This window comes from Babylonia areolata, chromosome 5, assembly GCF_041734735.1.
Source record: "Babylonia areolata isolate BAREFJ2019XMU chromosome 5, ASM4173473v1, whole genome shotgun sequence".
NCBI classification, from domain to species: domain Eukaryota; kingdom Metazoa; phylum Mollusca; class Gastropoda; order Neogastropoda; family Buccinidae; genus Babylonia; species Babylonia areolata.
Window position 1 is genome coordinate 9,730,735 of NC_134880.1, and position 20,633 is coordinate 9,751,367.

General features: G+C 47.6%; 1 protein-coding gene across 4 annotated transcripts in view; it reads left to right on the forward strand.

Annotated features, from left to right (window-relative positions):
- Positions 1-17,619, forward strand: part of LOC143282361 (elongation factor-like GTPase 1) — a 38,779-nt gene extending 21,160 nt beyond the window's left edge. For all 4 annotated transcript variants that reach the window (XM_076587970.1, XM_076587971.1, XM_076587972.1 and 1 more), the window contains 10 exons: positions 2,226-2,325; positions 4,055-4,176; positions 5,775-5,953; positions 7,193-7,337; positions 8,399-8,530; positions 9,831-9,978; positions 11,032-11,425; positions 11,893-12,928; positions 13,988-14,172; positions 17,195-17,619. In XM_076587970.1, coding sequence (XP_076444085.1) covers positions 2,226-2,325; positions 4,055-4,176; positions 5,775-5,953; positions 7,193-7,337; positions 8,399-8,530; positions 9,831-9,978; positions 11,032-11,425; positions 11,893-12,928; positions 13,988-14,172; positions 17,195-17,383 — 2,630 coding nt within the window. In that variant the 3' untranslated portion in view covers positions 17,384-17,619. The remainder of the gene's footprint in view (positions 1-2,225; positions 2,326-4,054; positions 4,177-5,774; positions 5,954-7,192; positions 7,338-8,398; positions 8,531-9,830; positions 9,979-11,031; positions 11,426-11,892; positions 12,929-13,987; positions 14,173-17,194) is intronic.
- The last annotated feature ends 3,014 nt before the right edge of the window (positions 17,620-20,633 follow it).

A 20,633-nucleotide genomic window follows, 5' to 3' on the forward strand; every position in this document is an offset into this window, starting at 1 on the left:
TGTGCTGTGTAACATTGGTGCCAACATGTCTCTTTGTGCTTTGTAACATTGGTGCCAACAAGTCTCTTTGTGCTGTGTAACACTTGTGCCAACAAGTCTCTTTGTGCTTTGTAACATTAGTGCCAACAAGTCTCTTTGTGCTGTGTAACATTGGTGCCAAAAAGTCTCTTTGTGCTTTGTAACATTGGTGCCAACAAGTCTCTTTGTGCTTTGTAACATTGGTGCCAGCATGTCACTTTGTGCTTTGTAACATTGGTGCCAAAAAGTCTCTTTGTGCTTTGTAACATTGGTGCCAACATGTCTCTTTGTGCTTTGTAACATTGGTGCCAAAAAGTCTCTTTGTGCTTTGTAACATTGGTGCCAGCATGTCGCTTTGTGCTTTGTAACATTGGTGCCAGCATGTCACTTTGTGCTTTGTAACATTGGTGCCAAAAAGTCTCTTTGTGCTTTGTAACATTGGTGCCAACATGTCTCTTTGTGCTTTGTAACATTGGTGCCAAAAAGTCTCTTTGTGCTTTGTAACATTGGTGCCAGCATGTCGCTTTGTGCTTTGTAACATTGGTGCCAGCATGTCGCTTTGTGCTTTGTAACATTGGTGCCAGCATGTCGCTTTGTGTTTTGTAACATTGGTGCCAACAAGTCTCTTTGTGCTTTGTAACATTGGTGCCAACAAGTCTCTTTGTGCTTTGTAACATTGGTGCCAGCATGTCACTTTGTGCTTTGTAACATTGGTGCCAACAAGTCTCTTTGTGCTTTGTAACATTGGTGCCAACAAGTCTCTTTGTGCTGTGTAACATTGGTGCCAACAAGTCTCTTTGTGCCGTGTAACATTGGTGCCAACAAGTCTCTTTGTGCTTTGTAACATTGGTGCCAACAAGTCTCTTTGTGCTTTGTAACATTGGTGCCAAAAAGTTTCTTTGTGCTTTGTAACATTGGTGCCAGCATGTCTTTTTGTGCAGTGTAACATTGGTGCCAACAAGTCTCTTTGTGCTTTGTAACATTGGTGCCAAAAAGTTTCTTTGTGCTTTGTAACATTGGTGCCAGCATGTCGCTTTGTGCTTTGTAACATTGGTGCCAACAAGTCTCTTTGTGCTTTGTAACATTGGTGCCAGCAAGTCTCTTTGTGCTTTGTAACATTGGTGCCAGCATGTCGCTTTGTGCTTTGTAACATTGGTGCCAGCATGTCGCTTTGTGTTTTGTAACATTGGTGCCAGCAAGTCTCTTTGTGCTTTGTAACATTGGTGCCAACAAGTCTCTTTGTGCTTTGTAACATTGGTGCCAGCAAGTCTCTTTGTGCTTTGTAACATTGGTGCCAGCAAGTCTCTTTGTGCTTTGTAACATTGGTGCCAGCATGTCGCTTTGTGCTTTGTAACATTGGTGCCAGCATGTCGCTTTGTGTTTTGTAACATTGGTGCCAGCAAGTCTCTTTGTGCTTTGTAACATTGGTGCCAGCAAGTCTCTTTGTGCTTTGTAACATTGGTGCCAGCAAGTCTCTTTGTATTTTGTGCTGTGTAACACTGTTGCCAGCATGTCTCTTTGTGCTGTGTAACATTGGTGCCAACAAGTCTCTTTGTGCTTTGTAACATTGGTGCCAACAAGTCTCTTTGTGCTGTGTAACATTGGTGCCAACATGTCTCTTTGTGCTGTGTAACATTGGTGCCAACAAGTCTCTTTGTGCTGTGTAACAATGGTGCCAACATGTCTCTTTGTGCTGTGTAACATTGGTGCCAACAAGTCTCTTTGTGCTTTGTAACATTGGTGCCAACATGTCTCTTTGTGCTGTGTAACATTGGTGCCAACAAGTCTGTTTGTGCTGTGTAACAATGGTGCCAACATGTCTCTTTGTGCTGTGTAACATTGGTGCCAACAAGTCTCTTTGTGCTGTGTAACATTGGTGCCAACAAGTCTCTTTGTGCTGTGTAACAATGGTGCCAACTAGTCTCTTTGTGCTGTGTAACATTGGTGCCAACAAGTCTCTTTGTGCTGTGTAACATTGGTGCCAACATGTCTCTTTGTGCTGTGTAACATTGGTGCTAACATGTCTCTTTGTGCTGTGAAACATTGGTGCCAACAGGTCTCTTTGTTCTTTGTAACATTGTTGCCAGCATGTCTCTTTGTGCTTTGTGCTTTGTAACATTGGTGCCAGCAAGTCTCTTTGTACAGTGCACTCTTTGTCAGCTGTGTTCTAAGCATTTACAAGGCGATGTGAAACCCTCATGTGACAGATTTCGTGGCCTGCTCATCCTCGGAGGAAGCGCCGGTGGTTGTGTACATCTCCAAGATGTTCCCTGTGGAACGCAAGCACCTGCCGCAACACCGCGCAAAGTCAGTTCCTGATGCTGTGTGTTTGTGTGTGTGTGTGTGGTGAGGGGTGGGAGGGTATGGGTGTGTGTGTGTGGTGAGGGGTGGGAGGGTGTGGGTGGATTTGGGTATGTGTGTGTGTGTGTGTGTGTGTGTGTGTGTGTGTGTGCATTCATGCATGTTGCCATGTGTGTGTGCATGTGGCCATGTGTGTGTGCGTGTGGCCATGTGTGTGTGCATGTGGCCATGTGTGTGTGCGTGTGGCCATGTGTGTGTACATGTGGCCATGGGTGTGTGTGCTGCCATGTGTGTGGGGGGGTACATGTGGCTGTGTGTGTACGTGTTTTGATGATTTTTATTCATGATCACAGTGACTATGGTGTTATTACCCCCCCTACGCCGTCGTCTTCTTTTCCTTCCCTCTTAACTCAGTGCAGAGTGATTGGGGTGTCGCACAGAAGATCTGTTCACCCTCCTCCATGTCTGTCAGATGTGTGTCTAAATCCTGGGTCTCGGCTGGCACTGTGGCAGTGTTCCTGTCCTTCAGTTTCAGTTTCAGTTTCACTTTCTCAAGGAGGCGTCACTGCGTTCGGACAAATCCATACACGCTACACCACATCTGTTGAGCAGATGCCTGACCAGCAGCATAACCCAACGCGCTTAGTCAGGCCTTGAGTGCATGCTTACATATTTGTGTACCTATGAAAGTGGATTTCATTATACGTAATTTCACCAGAGGACAACACTCTCGTTGCCATGGGTTCTTTTTCAGTGCGCCAAGTGCGTGCTGCACACGGGACCTCGGTTTATCGTCTCATCCGAAAGACTAGACACTCAGTTTGATTTTCCAGTCAAACTTAGGAGAAAGGGCGAGAGCGGGATTCGAACCCACACCCTCACGGACTCTCTGTATTGGCAGCTGAGCGTCTTAACCATTCTGCCACCTTCCTCCTACTGTCCTTCAGACAGAAGCTAAGACTTGATCAGATTGAAATATTCAACTTACCTCTCATGATCTCTCTACTACATCTGGAACACAGAGGGAAAAGATGGAAATATTCGTATTTGCGTTCATCTTCGTCACACACTTTGGTTTGGTGTGGGTGGGTGTATGAAGGCTGGATGTGCATATGTACGTGTGTGTGTGTTCGTTCGTTTGTTTATAGTCCGTTCATCTGAGATGATGAAATTTTATTGTGTGTGTGTGTGTATTTATGCATGCATATATATGTGTGTATATGTAATGAATATCATGGCTTTGTATTTGGCGTATGTATGGTGCCATACTGTATTACTAATTAGAGGGAATGTGTCAATACATCTGATGTTCCATACCTTTTATGGAAGTGATCATATGGTTTGTGTTTGTTTCCCATCGTGTTGCTAATGACACACATGAACTCAGGAAGGTATCATCAATTTTGTGCTGATGCTAAGTATAATGCTCATGACTTGTTATATCATCACACTGTTATTGATACCTGATAAAAGTGTTGACCTTGAGAGAAAAAAAAGGAAAGGAAAATTATGATAATATAATATAATATATATGATATATATAATATATAATATATTAAAAGAATAGAAAATAATAAAAGAAGGTTGGATATGTGAAAAAAAAACCGGACACTTCTCCGCCCCACACAGCACAACAGCCACTGTTGTCAGGCAGTGAAAATAGGTGGTGCGTTCACTGGGAATCTGATCATTGTCTGTTCATGTCTGCTCTGCCTGTTCCTTTGTTCTCCGACAGACCCCTGACAGAGGCAGAGCTGCAGGAGAGAGCTAAACGAGCTCGCGAGCGCTATGCTCAGAGCTTGGCTCAGATGGGGACACAGAAGAACGGACTTGGTGGTGGAACCAAGGAGGAGGCAGGTATGATCTTCTAAGGTGGGGTTACATGAGGTTAAGGGTTACATGAGGTTAAACAGTCTTCTGAAGTGGCGTTACATGAGGTTAAACGGGGTCACACACAACAGACTGCCTACCTGGGTAGAGCCGACTGACGGCTGCCACTGGGCGCTCATCATTTGTTACCTGTGTCATTCATTCAGATTTCAGGCACTCACACATACACACTCAGAGAGACATGTAACATTTCACGTGTATGACTGTTTTGTTTATTTTTCCCGCCATGTAGGCAGCCATACTCGTTTTCAGGGGCGTGCATGCTGGGTATGTTCTTGTTTCCACAAACCACCGAGCGCTGATGTGGATTACAGGATCTTTAACGTGCGTATTTGATCTTCTGCATGCGAGTACACATGAAGGGGGTTCAGGCACTGGCAGGTCTGCACATATGTTGACATGGGAGATCAGAAAAATCTCCACCCTTTACCCACCAGGCGCCGTCATTGAGATTTGAATCCAGGACCTTCAGATTGAAAGTCCAATGCTTTAACCATTCGGCTATTGTGCCTGCCCAGTTACATGTGGTTAAACAGTCTTCTTAAGTGGGGTTACATGAGGTTAAATAGTCTTCTGAAGTGGGGTTATGTGAGGTTAAATGGTCTTCTGAGGTGGGGTTACAAAAGGTTAAACGGTCTTCTGAGGTGGGGTCTCAAAAGGTTAATCAATCTTCTGAGGTCAGGTCACACAAGGTTAAATGGTCTTCTGAAGGGTGGTTACAAGACGTCATTGTGTGGATGCTGTGAGCTGTATTCCTTCAGTGTGTGGATATGGTGAGCTGTATTCCTTCAGTGTGTGGATGCTGTGAGCTGTATTCCTTCAGTGTGTGGATGCAGTGAGCTGTATTCCTTCAGTGTGTGGATGCGGTGAGCTGTATTCCTTCAGTGTGTGGATGCGGTGAGCTGTATTCCTTCAGTGCATGGTTTGCATTGAGCTGTATTCCTTCATTGTGTGGTTTGTGGTGAGCTGTATTCCTTCAGTGTGTGGTTTGTGGTGAGCTGTATTCCTTCAGTGTGTGGTTTGCAATGAGCTGTATTCCTTCAGCGTGTGGATGCAGTGAGCTGTATTCCTTCTGTGCATGGTTTGCAATGAGCTGTATTCGTTTAGTGTGTGGTTTGCAATGAGCTGTATTCCTTCAGTGCGTGGTTTGTAATGAGCCATATTCCTTCAGCGTGTGGATACGGTGAGCTGTATTCGTTTAGTGTGTGGTTTGTAATGAGCTGTATTCCTTCAGCGTGTGGATACGGTGAGCTGTATTCCTTCAGCGTGTGGTTTGTAATGAGCCGTATTCCTTCAATGCGTGGTTTGCAATGTGCTGTATTCCTTCAGTGTGTGATTTGCAATGAGCTGTATTCCTTCAGTGCGTGGTTTGTAATGAGCTGTATTCCTTCAGCGTGTGGTTTGCAATGAGCTGTATTCCTTCAGCGTGTGGTTTGCAATGACCTGTATTCCCTTAGTGTGTGGTTTGCAATGAGCTGTATTCCTTCAGCGTGTGGATGCAGTGAGCTGAATTCCTTCAGCATGTGGTTTGCAATGAGCTGTATTCCTTCAGTGTGCGGTTGCAGACTTCCTGATGATGAACGCCACTCGGACATCAGAGGATCTCCAGGCATCGGGTGAGGAGAAGGACCAGGGAGACCACGCCTTCATCGCCTTTGCGCGCATCTTCAGTGGGCGGCTGCGGAGGGGCCAGCGATTGTTTGTGCTTGGCCCGAAGCACAACCCCGCCACTGCTCTCAGCCAGGTGAGGGGGTGTGGGGGTGGGGGCAGGGAGGAGAGGGAGGGGCTAGAGGTTGGAGGTTTGGTGTGGTGGGGGGTGTGGGGGGGCAAGGGGCGGTCTGGTGATGTTGATGTAACTTTCTACTCCGGAACCGTTCACCTCGGTGGCATGAATGTGGAAAGTGGCCAGACTCTAATGCAGAGGGTGTGTGTGGTGGTGGGTGGAATGTATTCATGTTGGGTGTGTGTGGAGGGGGAGTGTGTGTGTGGGGAGGGGGGGATGAAGGGGGGGGGGGAATTGTGAGTTTGGATATGTGTGTGTTTGTGTCTGTGCATGTGTTTAAGCATGCTGGCACTAAAAATTTGAAAAGATTTCTTCTTTGTACATTTTGTATTTTTCAAAAGAAATAAAGTGTTCAGTAAAACAAACAACCAACCAACCCTCTATCCACTGAACCTACAAACTAAAATACATGAAATATACAGCAATAACAAATGGTGGTGATTTTTTGTTGTTTTTTATTAGTTGGATGTTCTCTGTGTAGATTCGTTTGTTTATATTCTGTTCAAACAAATATAAACTAAGTAAAGCATTAAGTAAAAAAACAACAAACAAATAACAACCCCCCCCCAAAAAAAAACAAAAAAACCCACTTTTCCCACAGAACCTTAAAGTTAAACATTTCAGCCAACTTTCTTTCTTTCTTTTTTTTTTTTTTTTAGTTGTATTTATTTATTTTTTCTGTGCAATTTGTTTGTATCTTGTTCAAATAATTATAAGCTACTAAGTAACAACAACAACAACCAAAAAAAAAACATGAAAAAAAGCTTACAGGAGGAAGGTGGCAGAATGGTTGAGACGTTGCTCTGCCAGTACAGTGTCTGTGAGTCTGGGTCTGATTCCCACTAACGCCCTTTCTCTCAAAGTTTGACTGGAAAATCAAACTGAAGCAGTCCAGTTATCTGTATGAGACGATAAAAACCAAGGTGCCCATGTGCAGAAGAACACATACTTGGCATGCAGGAAAAGAGCCCGTGGTAACACAAATGTTGCAAAAATTCTGTAGAAGAAATCCACTCTGAAAGGTACACAAATATACACACACGCTCAAGGCCTGACTTAGCACATAGGGTTTATGCTGCTGGTCAGGCATCTGCCTGGCAGATGTCGTGTCGTGTTGTGTCGTGTCATGTACACGGATTTGTCCGAACCCAGCGTGTTGCCTCCTTGAGGAAGTGAAAGATGTAAAACCTGTGTCGACAGAACCTGAGCCACGACAGTGTGGCCAGCAGCCTGCAGACACTGGCCAGCGGTCATCACGTCACGACCTTCACCGTCAGCGACACCTACATGTTCATGGGCAGAGAACTGGAGTTGTTGGACGGAGTGCCCGCCGGCAACATCCTGGGTCAGTGTGGGGGTCAGAGTGGTGCTCTGTGTGTTTGTGAGCTGCACAGAAAGCATGTATATTATTGTGTGTGTGTGTTTGTGTGAGTGTGAGTGTGAGTGGGGGTGAATTTGTGTGTGTGTGTGTGTGTGTGTGTGTGTGTGTGTGTGTGTCTGTGTGTGAATCTGTGTGTGCATGTTTCTTCAGGGTGGGGTATTTGTGTGTAACCCCGCCCAGTGATACTTTGTGTGTGTGTGTGTGTGTGTGTGTGTATGAGAGAGTGTGTTTGTATGTGTGAGAGTGTGTGTGTGTGTGTTTGTTTAGGGTGTGGCCCGGTTATCTCTGTGTGTGTGTGTGTGTGTGTGTCTGTATCTGTGTCTGTGTCTGTGTGTATATATATATATATATATATATATATATATATATATATGTTTGTCAGATGATGGTTGGGCCTTGGTGTCTGTTGCGTGTGTGTGTGTTTGTGAATGTGTGTGTGTGTGTATATGCCTGTGTCTGTGTCTGTGTGTTTCCCATTCATTTGCTTTCAATGTATGTTTGACTTTACTGTATATCTATGTAATTCGTATGCATTTATTTGGGGGTTTTAACGAATCAGTTCATTCCTTTTTATTTTGATGTTACTCAGGCTAGGGTAGACTCTAGGCCTGGTCAGTGCATTGGGTTCACTGTTTATCAGCAGGTCAGGCATCCGCTTTTTATTATTATTATCTTTTTCATTATATACATCTATGATTAACAAATAGTAAAGAGTGGTAACTCCCTCCATTCACAAGGTACACAACCTCAAGTCAGTGCTGCTTTTGCTACCGATTCAGCTAGCACAGGCAAGTAACTTGCCTGAACAATAGAGAGCGTGGCCAAATCAAGTTGCATCTCGGTCTAACAGCGGTCTGTGCTTCGTGGATTAAGCTATGTAGTGCAAGGAAGGAGCAAGCTGATGTGGTTCAGAGTCAAGAGTGTTACTACCAAATTCGAAATGTCCCTGCCAAATTTCCTGATTGTTCCTACAAACCCTTGGCAGGGGTTGGCATCTCTCTGGATGTGGCGTGGTGTTGTTGCAGGACTGGGAGGGCTGGAGGAGCACGTGCTGAAGTCGGCGACGCTGTCGTCCACCGTGGCCTGCCCCGCCTTCACCGACATGGCCTTTGACGCTGCCCCCATCCTGCGAGTGGCCGTCGAACCTGTGGCCTCTGGTAGGTGGACATCGCATGTGACAGTGTCAATGGCTTGTCGACTTAGTCGGCTTGCTGTGTTGTTTATTTGCCTACGTTTTGGTTGTTTGACTGCTTCGTTATTTTGCTTTTATGTGTTTTATGCCACTTTAATGTAAGAATAAGAATAACTTTATTATCTCCAACTGAAGAAATTTGGTCAGGTGCATTATCACAACATAGACAAGTAAACAACATGGGGACCATAACTGTAAAAGTCAACAACAGCTTTTACGAATATTACGAAGACACAAATGTAAAAAAATATCGCATACACCGTTTCATACATACATCCACACACTGCAGGTAATAACTGGTATTCTTAATGTAAAAACAGAAAGAATTAAGAAACATTATTTTGAATATAATTATAAGCATAGCCTACTGTATTGCACATTGATTATAAAAGACAGATAAGATAAGAATAAAGATAAATTGCGGAAAACCACAACCAGATAATCAGCACACACCCGCACACACCCACCTCCCACCCACCCCACATATATATATATATATATATCTGTTCATTGCCTCATCCAAACGACTAGACAACCCAGTTTGATTTTCCCAGTCAAACTTGGGAGAAAGAGGCGAGAGCGGGACTGGAACCTGGACCCTAACGGACTCTCTTTATTGGCAGACGAGCGTCTTAACCATTCTGCCACCTTCCACTTCCATTTTTCTTCCGTGGAGGAACAGAAACTGAAGAAGGAAGCAAACAGCTCGAGATAAATGGGAGGGTGACTGGCAAGTGTGCAATAGCATTGTTGTTGCGGAACAACACTGTCACTCGTCCTTGAACCCAGACTGACGGGCACAATAGCCGAGTGGTTAAAGCGTTGGACTTTCAATCTGAGGGTCCCAGATTCGAATCTCGGTAACGGTGCTTGGTTGGTAAAAGGTGGAGTTTTTTTTCCCGATCTCCCAGGTCAGCATGATAACGCGCAGAGCTGCTTGTGCCTGAACCCCCTTTGTGTGTATTCCACAAGCAGAAGATCAAACATGCACTTTAAAAAAAAAAAAAAAAAAAAAGACCCTGTAACCCGTGCCAGCATCTTGTGGGTTGTGGAAACAAGAACATACCCAGCATGCACACCCCCGGAAAACGGAGTATGACTGCCTACATAGCGGGGTAAAAAACGGTCATGAATACACGCATAAAAGCCCACTCGTGTACATACGAGTGAACGTGGGAGTTGCAGCCCACGAACGAAGAAGAAGAAGAAGTAGAAGTAAGAACCGAGACCCTCAACACGGACTGTGTGTGCTGTTTTCTCATCAGGGGAGATGGGGCAGGTGATGGAGGGGCTGCGGCTGCTGAACCAGGCGGACCCCTGTGTGCGGGTGGTGGTGGAGGAGACGGGGGAGCACGTCATCCTCACCGCCGGGGAGGTCCACCTTCAGCGCTGTGTCGACGACCTCCGGGAAAGGTCGGTGGCTTTTGGTTGCGGGGTCTGCGTGTTTGTCTGTCTGTCTGGGTGTCTGTCTGTCTGTCTGTGTGTCTGTCTGTCTGTCTCATCGTCAGTGGCCTCTTGGAAAGGTCAGGGTTTGTTGTTGTGGGGTCTGCGTGTTTGTCTGGCTGTCTGGCTGTCTGTGTCTGTCTGTCTGTCTGTCTGTCTCTGTCTGTCTGTCTGTTATCGTCAGTAACGTCCAGGAAAGATCGGTGCTTTTCTTGTCTGTCTGTCTGTCTGTCTCTCCGTCTGTCAGTTGTCGCCAAACAATGTTGCGTCAGTGACCTTCAAGAGAGGTCTGGGCTTTTGTTGTGGGTCTGTGTGCTTATCTGTCTGTCTTGTCTGCTTATTTACCTGTCTGTCTCTCCGTTATTGTCAACAGTGCTGTGTCGATGACCTCCGGGAAAGGTCAGGGCTTCTTGTTGTGGGTCTGTGTGTTTGTCCGTCTGTCTGTCTGTCTGCCTGTCTGTCTGTTATCGTCAGCAACATTGCTTCAGTGACCTCTGGGAAAAGTCAGGGCTCTTGTTGTAGATCTGTGTGTTTGCCTGTCTGTCTGTCTGTCTCTTGCTGTCAGTGACCTCCAGGAAAGGTCAGGGCTTGTTGTTATGGGTCTGTGTGTTTGTCTGTCTGTCTGTCTGTCTGTCTGCCTGTCTCTTTCTGTCAACAGCTGTGCCCCAGTGCCCTTTGGGAAAGTTTGCTTTTGAAGTCCACTTTCTACAAAACTTGACCTCTCTCTGTCAGTGTGTCTGTGTGTGTGTGTGTGTCTCTCTTTCTCTTTCTCTCGTTTTTTTTCTTCTTCTTTTTTTCTGTCTCTTTCTGTCTGCAGCTCTGCTTCAGTGACCCGCAGGGGAGGTCAGGTTTTTTTTTCTGTATGTATTTGTTCACCTTTCTGTCTGTCTCTGTGTGTGATTTTCTGTGTATCTCTTCTTTGTATCTGTCTCTCTGTATTTCTGTGTCTCCCATCAACATCATCATCATCATCATCATCATCATAGTCACCATGACCATCACTGCTATGTCACACCCACACAGGTACGCCAAGGTGGAGGTCAACGTGTCCAAGCCCATAGTCCCCTTCCGTGAGACCATCATCCCCAGGCCGCGGGTGGACCGGGTCAACGAGGCCATCCAGTCCCAGAACCCCCTGCTGGCCTCCGCCTCCGCTGCCGCCCGCTGGGAGGGGGACCGCGAGGTGGTGGAGGAGGGGGTGGTGGAGACGACCACGCCCAACCAGCGGTGCCTGGTGCGGCTGCGAGCGGTGCCACTGCCCGGGGAGGTGGTGCAGTGCCTGCTGCGGCACCAGGACGTGCTCAGGACGCTGGAGAGGATGGTGGCGGACCTCACCGCCAGGCAGCAGCAGCAGCGACAAGAGCAGCAGCAGCAACAGCAGCAGGAGCAAAATGCTGAGCCTCAGTCGGCGCTGAAGGTGAGTTTTCACTGGCTCTCGGTCTGTGCTGCTGGTTGTGGCACTGCCATCATCGTCGTTGTCGTCGTCGTCGTTAGTTGTTTTACTGTCTTTTTCTTGTTGTTTGTTGTTGTTGTTGTTGATTCTTCTTCTTCTTTGTCTCTGTCGTCTTTGTTGTCTTTGTCTTCCTCAGTTTTCTTCCTCTTCTTTTTGTTCTGCTTCTTTCTTGTTGATTTTCTTCTTCCTCTTCTTCTTCTTCTTCGTCTTCCACATCTCTAGTCTGCAACTCCCACGTTTACTGATATAAGCGTGTCTTTGACCATCTTTACCCCACCATGTAGCTAGCCAGACTACATTTTCAGAGAGAATGCACGAATGCTTGGTATGTTTTTGTTTTCACAACCCACTGGAGAATACTCACGTCAGTTAAAAACCCGTTCACACATTTACCTGCGCTGAGTGCTGTGTCCTCTCCCTGTGTGCTGCAGATCAAACCAGCGGCCCTGGACGAGCTGTCCTCGCTGCGCCAGGACCTGCGCGCCGCTTTCAGCAGTGCAGCAGTGGCAGGGGGCCCCGGGGCCCAGTGGCCTGCAGACACCGTGGACCGCATCTGGTCGTTCGGACCCAAGCGCAACGGCCCCAACATGCTGATCAATGGAGTGGACGACTACCGCCGCCTGTCGCTGTGGTCCGCGCTGGAGGGGAGAGGGAGAGAGGAGGAGGGGGTAGAGGGGGAGGGGGCGGTGGGAAAGGGGTTGGGGGTGGGGACGGTGAGGCCCTACGACAGCAGCATCGTGGCGGGGTTCCAGATGGCGACGCAGGCGGGCCCGCTGTGCGAGGAGCCCATGCAGGGCGTGTGCTTCATTGTGGAGCGCTGGGAGAGCCTCCAGCAGACCTCGGGCAGAGGCGCCGCGGTGCCATGCCAGGACTCCACCACGGCTGGTGGTGGCAGCGACAGTGCTGCTCCTGCTGCTGCTGCTGGTGACAACAAGGGGGAGGGATCTGAGAACAGGACTCGCCGCTCCTCCTCCCTATCCCCTTCCCCTTCCCCCTCCTCATCTCGTTCAGGTTCTGCCCAACGGTGCGGTCGTGGTAGTAGCACTGCACAAGAGGGATCTCAAGGACGAGGCAGCGAGGATGATGATGACGATGATGCTGTAGCCGAGAAAAGCAGCGACAGTGACAGAAGACACACAGAGAAGGACAGTGGCGGCTCCCACAACAAGACAGAGCAGGGGCAGGAGGTGGAGGCAGCAACAAACGACGTTGACTCGACGACAGAAAGCCGTGGTGGTGGTGGTGAGCTTGAGAGGACAGAGAGCTGCAGCAGTAACGGTAGCGGTGGTGGTGGTGGTGGTGGTGTGGAAGGGAGGAGGAAGGGGGGAAGGGACGTGTTTGGGCCCATGTCGGGCCAGCTGATGTCGGTGGTGAAGGAGGGCTGCCGCAAGGCGTTCCAGACCATGCCCCAGCGTCTGATGGTGGCCATGTACCGCTGCGTCATCCAGGCCGACACCGACATCCTGGGTCAGTGTGTGTGTGTGTGTGTGTGTGTTGTGTGTGGCCGGGTGTGTGTGTGTGGGGGGGGTACATGTGTATGTGTGTGTGGTGTTGTGTATGTGTATGTGTGTGTGTGTGTGTTGTATAGGCATGGGTGTGTGAGTGGGGTGTGTATGTGTGTGGTGGTAGATGTGTATGTGTGTGTATGTGTGTGTGTATTTTTTGTTCATTGCTCTTTGAGAATTATATGTTTACATGTTTCCAGTATTTTTTCTGTAATGCGAATTTTGGTTGCAGATACCTACGCGTGTGTTCAGTATACCATGGATGATGTGTGTGTGTTTTGTGTGTATACCATACGTGTGTGTGTGTGTGTGTGTGTGTTAGTATGTGCGTGCGTGCAAGAATATGTGTACGAGTGTGTGTGTGTGTGCGTGTTTGTGTGTGTGTGTGTGCAAGGATCTTAGGATGTGTGTATGGGTGTGTGTGTGTGTGTATGTGTAGAAATATATGAGTGTAATGGTACCTGGTGTGTAAAGGGTGGAGATTTTTCAAATCTCCCAGGTCGACATATGTGCTGACTTGCTAGTGCCTGAACCCGCTTCATATACACACACAGAATATCAAATACGCACATTAAAGATCCTGTAATCTGTGTCTGCTTTTGGTGGGTTATAGAAACAAGAACATACCCAGCATGCACACTCCTGAAAGAAAGCGAAGTGCAGCTGCCTACATAGTGGGGTTAGATAAACAAAAACATTCATACACTCAAAAAATGTCACATGTCTGTGTGTGTATGTGTGCGTGACTGAAACCAGACTGAATGACACAAGAAAGAAACGAATGATGAGCGCCCAGTGGCAGCTGCTGTCAGTCAGCTCCACCCAGGTAGGCAGCCTGTTGTGCAAATGACTCCGTGTTTGTAATGTGCGTAGACTGGTCTCTGACTGAGGATCTAAGTGCTATATAAGTATCCATATCATCAAACAAACAAAAAAATGAGAAAGGAATTTCCTTGCTTACAAGCCGATGTTTTCTTCACTCATATTACTTGGCTAAGTGTGGTGGTGGCTGATGTTGCAGGCAAGCTGTACGCCGTGATCGGCAAGCGGAACGGGCGGGTGATCTCGGAGGAGCTAAGGGAGGGCACCCAGATGTTCAGCATCGTGACAGAGTTCCCGGTCGTGGAGAGCTTCGGGCTGGCCGAGGAGATGAGGAAGCGGACCTCAGGGCTGGCCAGTCCTCAGCTCCGCTTCAGTCACTTTGAGGTGGGCAGTTTTTCGGGGGGGGGGGGTTAAGACGCTCATCCGCCAATACAGAGTCCGTGTGGGTGTGGTTTCGAATCCTGCTTTCGCCCTTCCTCCCATCTGTCTTGCAAATGGCTCTGTGTTTTTGTAAAATGCTTAGAGCTTGGGTCTCCGACTGAGGGTAGGCACTGTATGGTTATCCACATCATACATTCATCATGCCGTTCATCGTGTTTCATTTCTGCGTTATTGCTTTGCACAAACTCAGGGCAGGCTCTCCAAGCCTGATCAGCGCGTTGGGTTTGTGCCAGAGTCAGACAGCGGGGAGTGCTGCTCTGCTTCTAACGCCGCTGTCAAGGACGGAAGCGAAAGAACCTGAACGCGCTGGTTCGAATCCCACAATCATCAGTATTTTCTACCCACCCACCCCCACCCCAACCCCTCCACTGGACTTTTACGTCGCGGTGGTCTGGACGCTAGTCATTCCGATGAGATGATAAAGCTGAAGTCCCGTGTACTAGCATGCACTTCAGCGTGCGTTGTTTTTTCCGATGGCAACAAGTGTCTGTCTCTGGCTAAACTTGTATTTGTATTTTGTATTTGTATTTTTTTCTTTTTTGTCACAACATATTTCTCTGTGTGAAATTCGGGCTGCTCTCCCCGGGGAGAGCGTGTCGCTACACTGAGAGCGCCACCCATTTTTTTGTATTTTTTCCTGCGTGCAGATTTATTTGTTTTTCCCATCGAAGTGGATTTTTCTACAGAATTTTGCCAGAAACAACCCTTTTGTTGCCGTGGGTTCTTTTATGTGCGCTAAATGCATGCTGCACATGGGACCTCGGTTTATCGTCTCATCCGAATGACTAGCGTCCAGACCTCCACTCAAGGTCTAGTGGAGGGGAAGAAAATATCAGCGGCTGAGCCGTGATTGGTACCAGAGCACTCAGATTCTCTCGCTTCCTAGGCGGACGCGTTACCTCTAGGCCATCACTCCACTTGATAGATAAAAATCCATTCCGATAGGAAAAACAAATTGCACTTGCAGGCAGTGGGTATGAATTTACCGGCCCCCTGATGGCTGTATAAGGCTATGAGACCTTTAACTTCAGTTTCAGTTTCAGTTTCTCAAGCAGGCGTCGGTGCGTTCGGGGCAGATCCATATATGCCACACCACATGTGCCAGGCAGACGCCTGACCAGCAGCTTTACACAACACGCCTAGTCAGGCCTTGAGCATATATTATGCAAATTGTATTTGTGTTCCTATCAGAGTGGATTTCTTGTACAGAATTTTGCAATAGGACAACACTCTCGTTGCCATGTTCTTTAGTTCTTGTTGTCGGTTTCTCAGTGTGCCAAAGTGTGCGTGCTGGACCTCAAGTTTTTCGTCTCATTCGATTGACTAGACAGCTCCGTTTGATTTTCCAAGGCAAAACTTTGGAGAAAATGGGGCGAGAGTTGGATTGGACGAACCCAAGACCCTCATGGACACCGTATTGACAGATGAGCGTCTTAACCATTCGGCCACTTTGATCTTCCCTCCATAATTGAAATAAAAAAATAAAGGAAGAAAAAGAAAAGAAGAAGAAAAAAAAAAGATCCCCACCCAAAAAAACTTTGAACATTTATAACGCTCACTCAGTCTGGCTCCGCGACTAAGCCATTATTGTCGTTAGTAGGGGGCTTAGTAGGTGGTGTCCTAAGTACATTAAAACAGAACAGGCACCACTGAACACCACCGAAGTGACTCAGCAGCAGTGCAGGGTCTCTTCTGGGATGAATGCGGGTGTGGCCGTGTATGGGGGAATCTAAATGAGCGGCGTGGGAGTAATGCCACTGAAACGGTGCAGATGATGGGTCAGCCAAAAAAAAAAAAAAAAAAAAAAAAAAAAAAGATCCACACCCAAAAAAACTTTAAACATTTATAACGCACACTCACACGCTGACAGCTATGCTTGCACCCTGTAAGCCCACGATTTCTTGCACTCCCACAACTTCTCTCTCTCTCAGAGGGAGAAATGGTGGGACTCCAGGAAATGGTGGGCTACTCAAACAGAGAAATGGTGGGGCTGCTGAGAAACAGTGGGGTTGCTGTGAAATGGTGGGATTGCTGAGATACGGTGGGGTTGCTGTGAAATGGTGGGATTGCTGAGATACGGTGGGATTGCTGAGAAACGGTGGGATTGTGAGAAATGGTGGAATTGCTGTGAAATGGTGGGATTGCTGAGATACGGTGGGATTGCGAGAAACGGTGGGATTGCTGAGAAATGGTGGGGCTGTTGAGAAATGGTGGGATTGCTGAGAAATGGTGGGGCTGTTGAGAAATGGTGGGATTGCTGTGAAATGGTGGGATTGCTGAGATATGGTGGGATTGCTGAGATATGGTGGGATTGCAAGGAATGGTGGGATTGCTGAGATATGGTGGGATTGCAAGGAATGGTGGGATTGCTGAGGAATGGTGGGATTGCTGTGAAATGGTGGGATTGCTGAGAAATGGTGGGATTGCTGAGAAATGGTGGGATTGCAAGAAATGGTGGGATAATGAGAAAGGATTGCTGAGAAATGGTGTGATAGTGAGAAAGGTTTGCTTGAGAAATGGTGGGATTGTGAGAAATGGCAGGGGTTGCCGAAAAATGGCGGGGTAGTGAGAAAGGATTGCTGAGAAACGGTGTGTGGGGTAGTGAGAACTGTTTGAGCTAACTAACAACACAGCCACTGTACCGTTGCCGTGATACAGGTCCTGGAGCATGACGTTAGGCACAGACATTACACGGCGGTTTCTTTGAAGACTTTGTTTCGTGATGTCCCTCCGTGGGCGCTGTTGGACTTCTTAAAAGAAGTGAACATTTTTAACCAGATTTGAAGGTTTTAAACTATGGAAGTTTTTTTTTTAAACTTTGGAGTGGAAAGTTTGAAGTGGAGACTCGTTTTAATTGTTTGTTTTTTAATCCTTGTCGTAGTTATTAACGCGGCGATAGCCTTGAGAAGGCCTTAGTGGTCGGCGAGGCTCTAAGCACCATAATTTCATTTCATTTCATTTACAGGTCCTGGACATCGACCCCTTCTGGGTGCCGTCCACGGAGGAGGAGTACCTGCACTTTGGGGAGAAGGCCGACAGCGAGAACCAGGCCCGGGCCTACATGAACGAGGTGCGCAGGCGGAAGGGGCTGAAGGTGGACGAGAAGATCGTGGAGTTCGGCGACAAGCAGCGAACCCTCACCCGCAACAAGTGATGGACAGGACAACGCGACAGTGGACAGTTGGGTTATGCTGCTGGTCAGGCATCTGCTTGGCAGATGTGGTGTAGCGTATATGGATTTGTCCGAACGCAGTGACGCCTCCTTGAGCTACTGAAACTGAAACTGAAACTGTGACGACCACGACTGTGACGGAGAATCGATCGTATTTATGCACATGAATGATGTTTGTTAATGATGATTGGTATCAGGAAGAAAATAAATACTGTGGTATGAGAGAAACTGAAAAAAAAATCTTGTCCGTTTTTATTCTTCGTTTTTTGGTTTTTTTTGAGTGCTCAGCAGTGTGTGTGTGTTTGAACTGAGTGATCTCAGTTGCATATGTCAATGTACGGTTCATGCAATTTATTTCGTGCTCACTGCTGGGAAGGAAATACAACTTGGTTCAAGTGAAATCATAAAAATTAGAAAGGGTGTGTAACTTTTAAGTTACTTCCAAAATGTGCATGACAAAATGTTAAAGATTGAGTTGTTGCAAATCATTATCATTTGCGCATGTGCTTGTGTGTGTGTGTGTGTGTTTTGGTGACATTGTTGGACTGAAGTTGTGATTCAACGAGTATATATATATTGTAATTGTATCCTCCACACCCCAAAAGGGGCAAAAGGTTGAGATAATTTCTTTGAATCTTTAAAATGTTCACCAGTGATCAGGGTTCAACTTCAAGGCCCACGTTTCAGCATGGTGTTGTGTGTCCCTTGGGGGAAGGACAGTTGGTTGGGTTCAAGGAAGACAGTTGGTTGGGTTCAAGGAAGACAGATGGTTAGGTTCAAGGAAGACAGTTGGTTGGGTTCAAGGAAGACAGATGGTTAGGTTCAAGGATGACAGTTGGTTAGGTTCAAGGAAGACAGTTGGTTGGGTTCAAGGAAGACAGATGGTTAGGTTCAAGGAAGACAGTTGGTTAGGTTCAAGGAAGACAGATGGTTAGGTTCAAGGAAGACAGTTGGTTAGGTTCAAGGAAGACAGTTGGTTGGCTTCAAGGAAGACAGTTGGTTAGGTTCAAGGATGACAGTTGGTTAGGTTCAAGGAAGACAGTTGGTTAGGTTCAAGGATGACAGTTGGTTAGGTTCAATGAAGACAGTTGGTTGGGTTCAAGGAAGACAGATGGTTAGGTTCAAGGAAGACAGTTGGTTGGGTTCAAGGAAGACAGATGGTTAGGTTCAAGGATGACAGTTGGTTAGGTTCAAGGAAGACAGATGGTTAGGTTCAAGGAAGACAGTTGGTTAGGTTCAAGGAAGACAGTTGGTTAGGTTCAAGGATGACAGTTGGTTAGGTTCAAGGAAGACAGTTGGTTAGGTTCAAGGATGACAGTTGGTTAGGTTCAATGAAGACAGATGGTTGGGTTCAAGGAAGACAGTTGGTTAGGTTCAAGGATGACAGTTGGTTAGGTTCAAGGAAGACAGTTGGTTGGGTTCAAGGAAGACGGTTGGGTTCAAGGAAGACAGTTGGTTGGGTTCAAGGAAGACGGATGGTTGGGTTCAAGGAAGACAGTTGGTTGGGTTCAAGGCCCCTGTGTCACTTGAGGGAAAGACAGTTGGTTGGGTTCAAGGCCCTTGTGTCCCTTGAGGGAAAGACAGTTGGTTGGGTTCAAGGCCCTTGTGTCCCTTGAGGGAAAGACAGTTGGTTGGGTTCAAGGCCCTTGTGTCCCTTGAGGGAAAGACAGTTGGTTGGGTTCAAGGCCCCTGTGTCCCTTGAGGGAAAGACAGTTGGTTGGGTTCAAGGCTGCTGTGTCTGCCCCTTTGGGGAAAGACAGTTGGTTGGGTTCAAGGCCCCTGTGTCTGCCCCTTTGGGGAAAGACAGTTGGTTGGGTTCAAGGCCGCTGTGTCTGCCCCTTTGGGGAAAGACAGTTGGTTGGGTTCAAGGCCGCTGTGTCTGTCCCTTTGGGGAAAGACAGTTGGTTGGGTTCAAGGCCGCTGTGTCTGCCCCTTTGGGGAAAGACAGTTGGTTGGGTTCAAGGCCCCTGTGTCTGCCCCTTTGGGGAAAGACAGTTGGTTGGGTTCAAGGCCGCTGTGTCTGCCCCTTTGGGGAAAGACAGTTGGTTGGGTTCAAGGCCGCTGTGTCTGTCCCTTTGGGGAAAGACAGTTGGTTGGGTTCAAGGCCCCTGTGTCTGCCCCTTTGGGGAAAGACAGTTGGTTGGGTTCAAGGCCCCTGTGTCTGCCCCTTTGGGGAAAGACAGTTGGTTGGGTTCAAGGCCCCTGTGTCTGTTCCTTTGGGGAAAGACGGTTGGGTTCAAGGCCCCTGTGTCTGTCCCTTTGGGGAAAGACAGTTGGTTGGGTTCAAGGCCCCTGTGTCTGCCCCTTTGGGGAAAGACAGTTGGTTGGGTTCAAGGCCCCTGTGTCTGTCCCTTTGGGGAAAGACAGTTGGTTGGGTTCAAGGCCCCTTTGTCCCTTTGGGGAAAGACAGTTGGTTGGGTTCAAGGCCCCTGTGTCTGTCCCTTTGGGGAAAGACGGTTGGTTGGGTTCAAGGCCGCTGTGTCTGTCCCTTTGGGGAAAGACAGTTGGTTGGGTTCAAGGCCCCTGTGTCTGTCCCTTTGGGGAAAGACGGTTGGTTGGGTTCAAGGCCGCTGTGTCTGTCCCTTTGGGGAAAGACAGTTGGTTGGGTTCAAGGCCGCTGTGTCTGCCCCTTTGGGGAAAGACAGTTGGTTGGGTTCAAGGCCCCTGTGTCTGTCCCTTTGGGGAAAGACAGTTGGTTGGGTTCAAGGCCCCTGTGTCTGTCCCTTTGGGGAAAGACAGTTGGTTGGGTTCAAATCCCTTGTGTCCCTTGAGTGAAAGACAGTTTTCTCCTGATTTTCCTTACTCACTCCACCCAGGTGTGAATGGGTATCTGACTACATGACCTGGGTTGGGGAGTGGGGGGTGGGTTTGTGTGTGTGCTTTCTGTGTGTACACATTGTGTGTGTCTATGTCTGTCTGTTGTATGTCTGTGTGGTGTAGTGTTGTGCCTGTGACTGTGTGTATGTGTGTGTGTGTGTGTATGCGTGTGTGGGGAGTTAGGCGAGCGTGTCTGTGTGTGTCTGTGTGGTGTAGTGTTATGAGTGTGGTGTGAGTGTGTGTGTGTGTGTGCGTGAGACTCTGTGTGTGTGTGTGTGTGTGTGTGTTTGCTTTTCAGAGCTGCCAAACAGCTGGGAGGAGTAAATAAGAAGCAAGATGACAGAAAAAAAAAGAGACAGAAGGGGGGGAAAAAAAAACCCAAGAAAGTAGGAATAAATGTTTTCAGACATAAAAA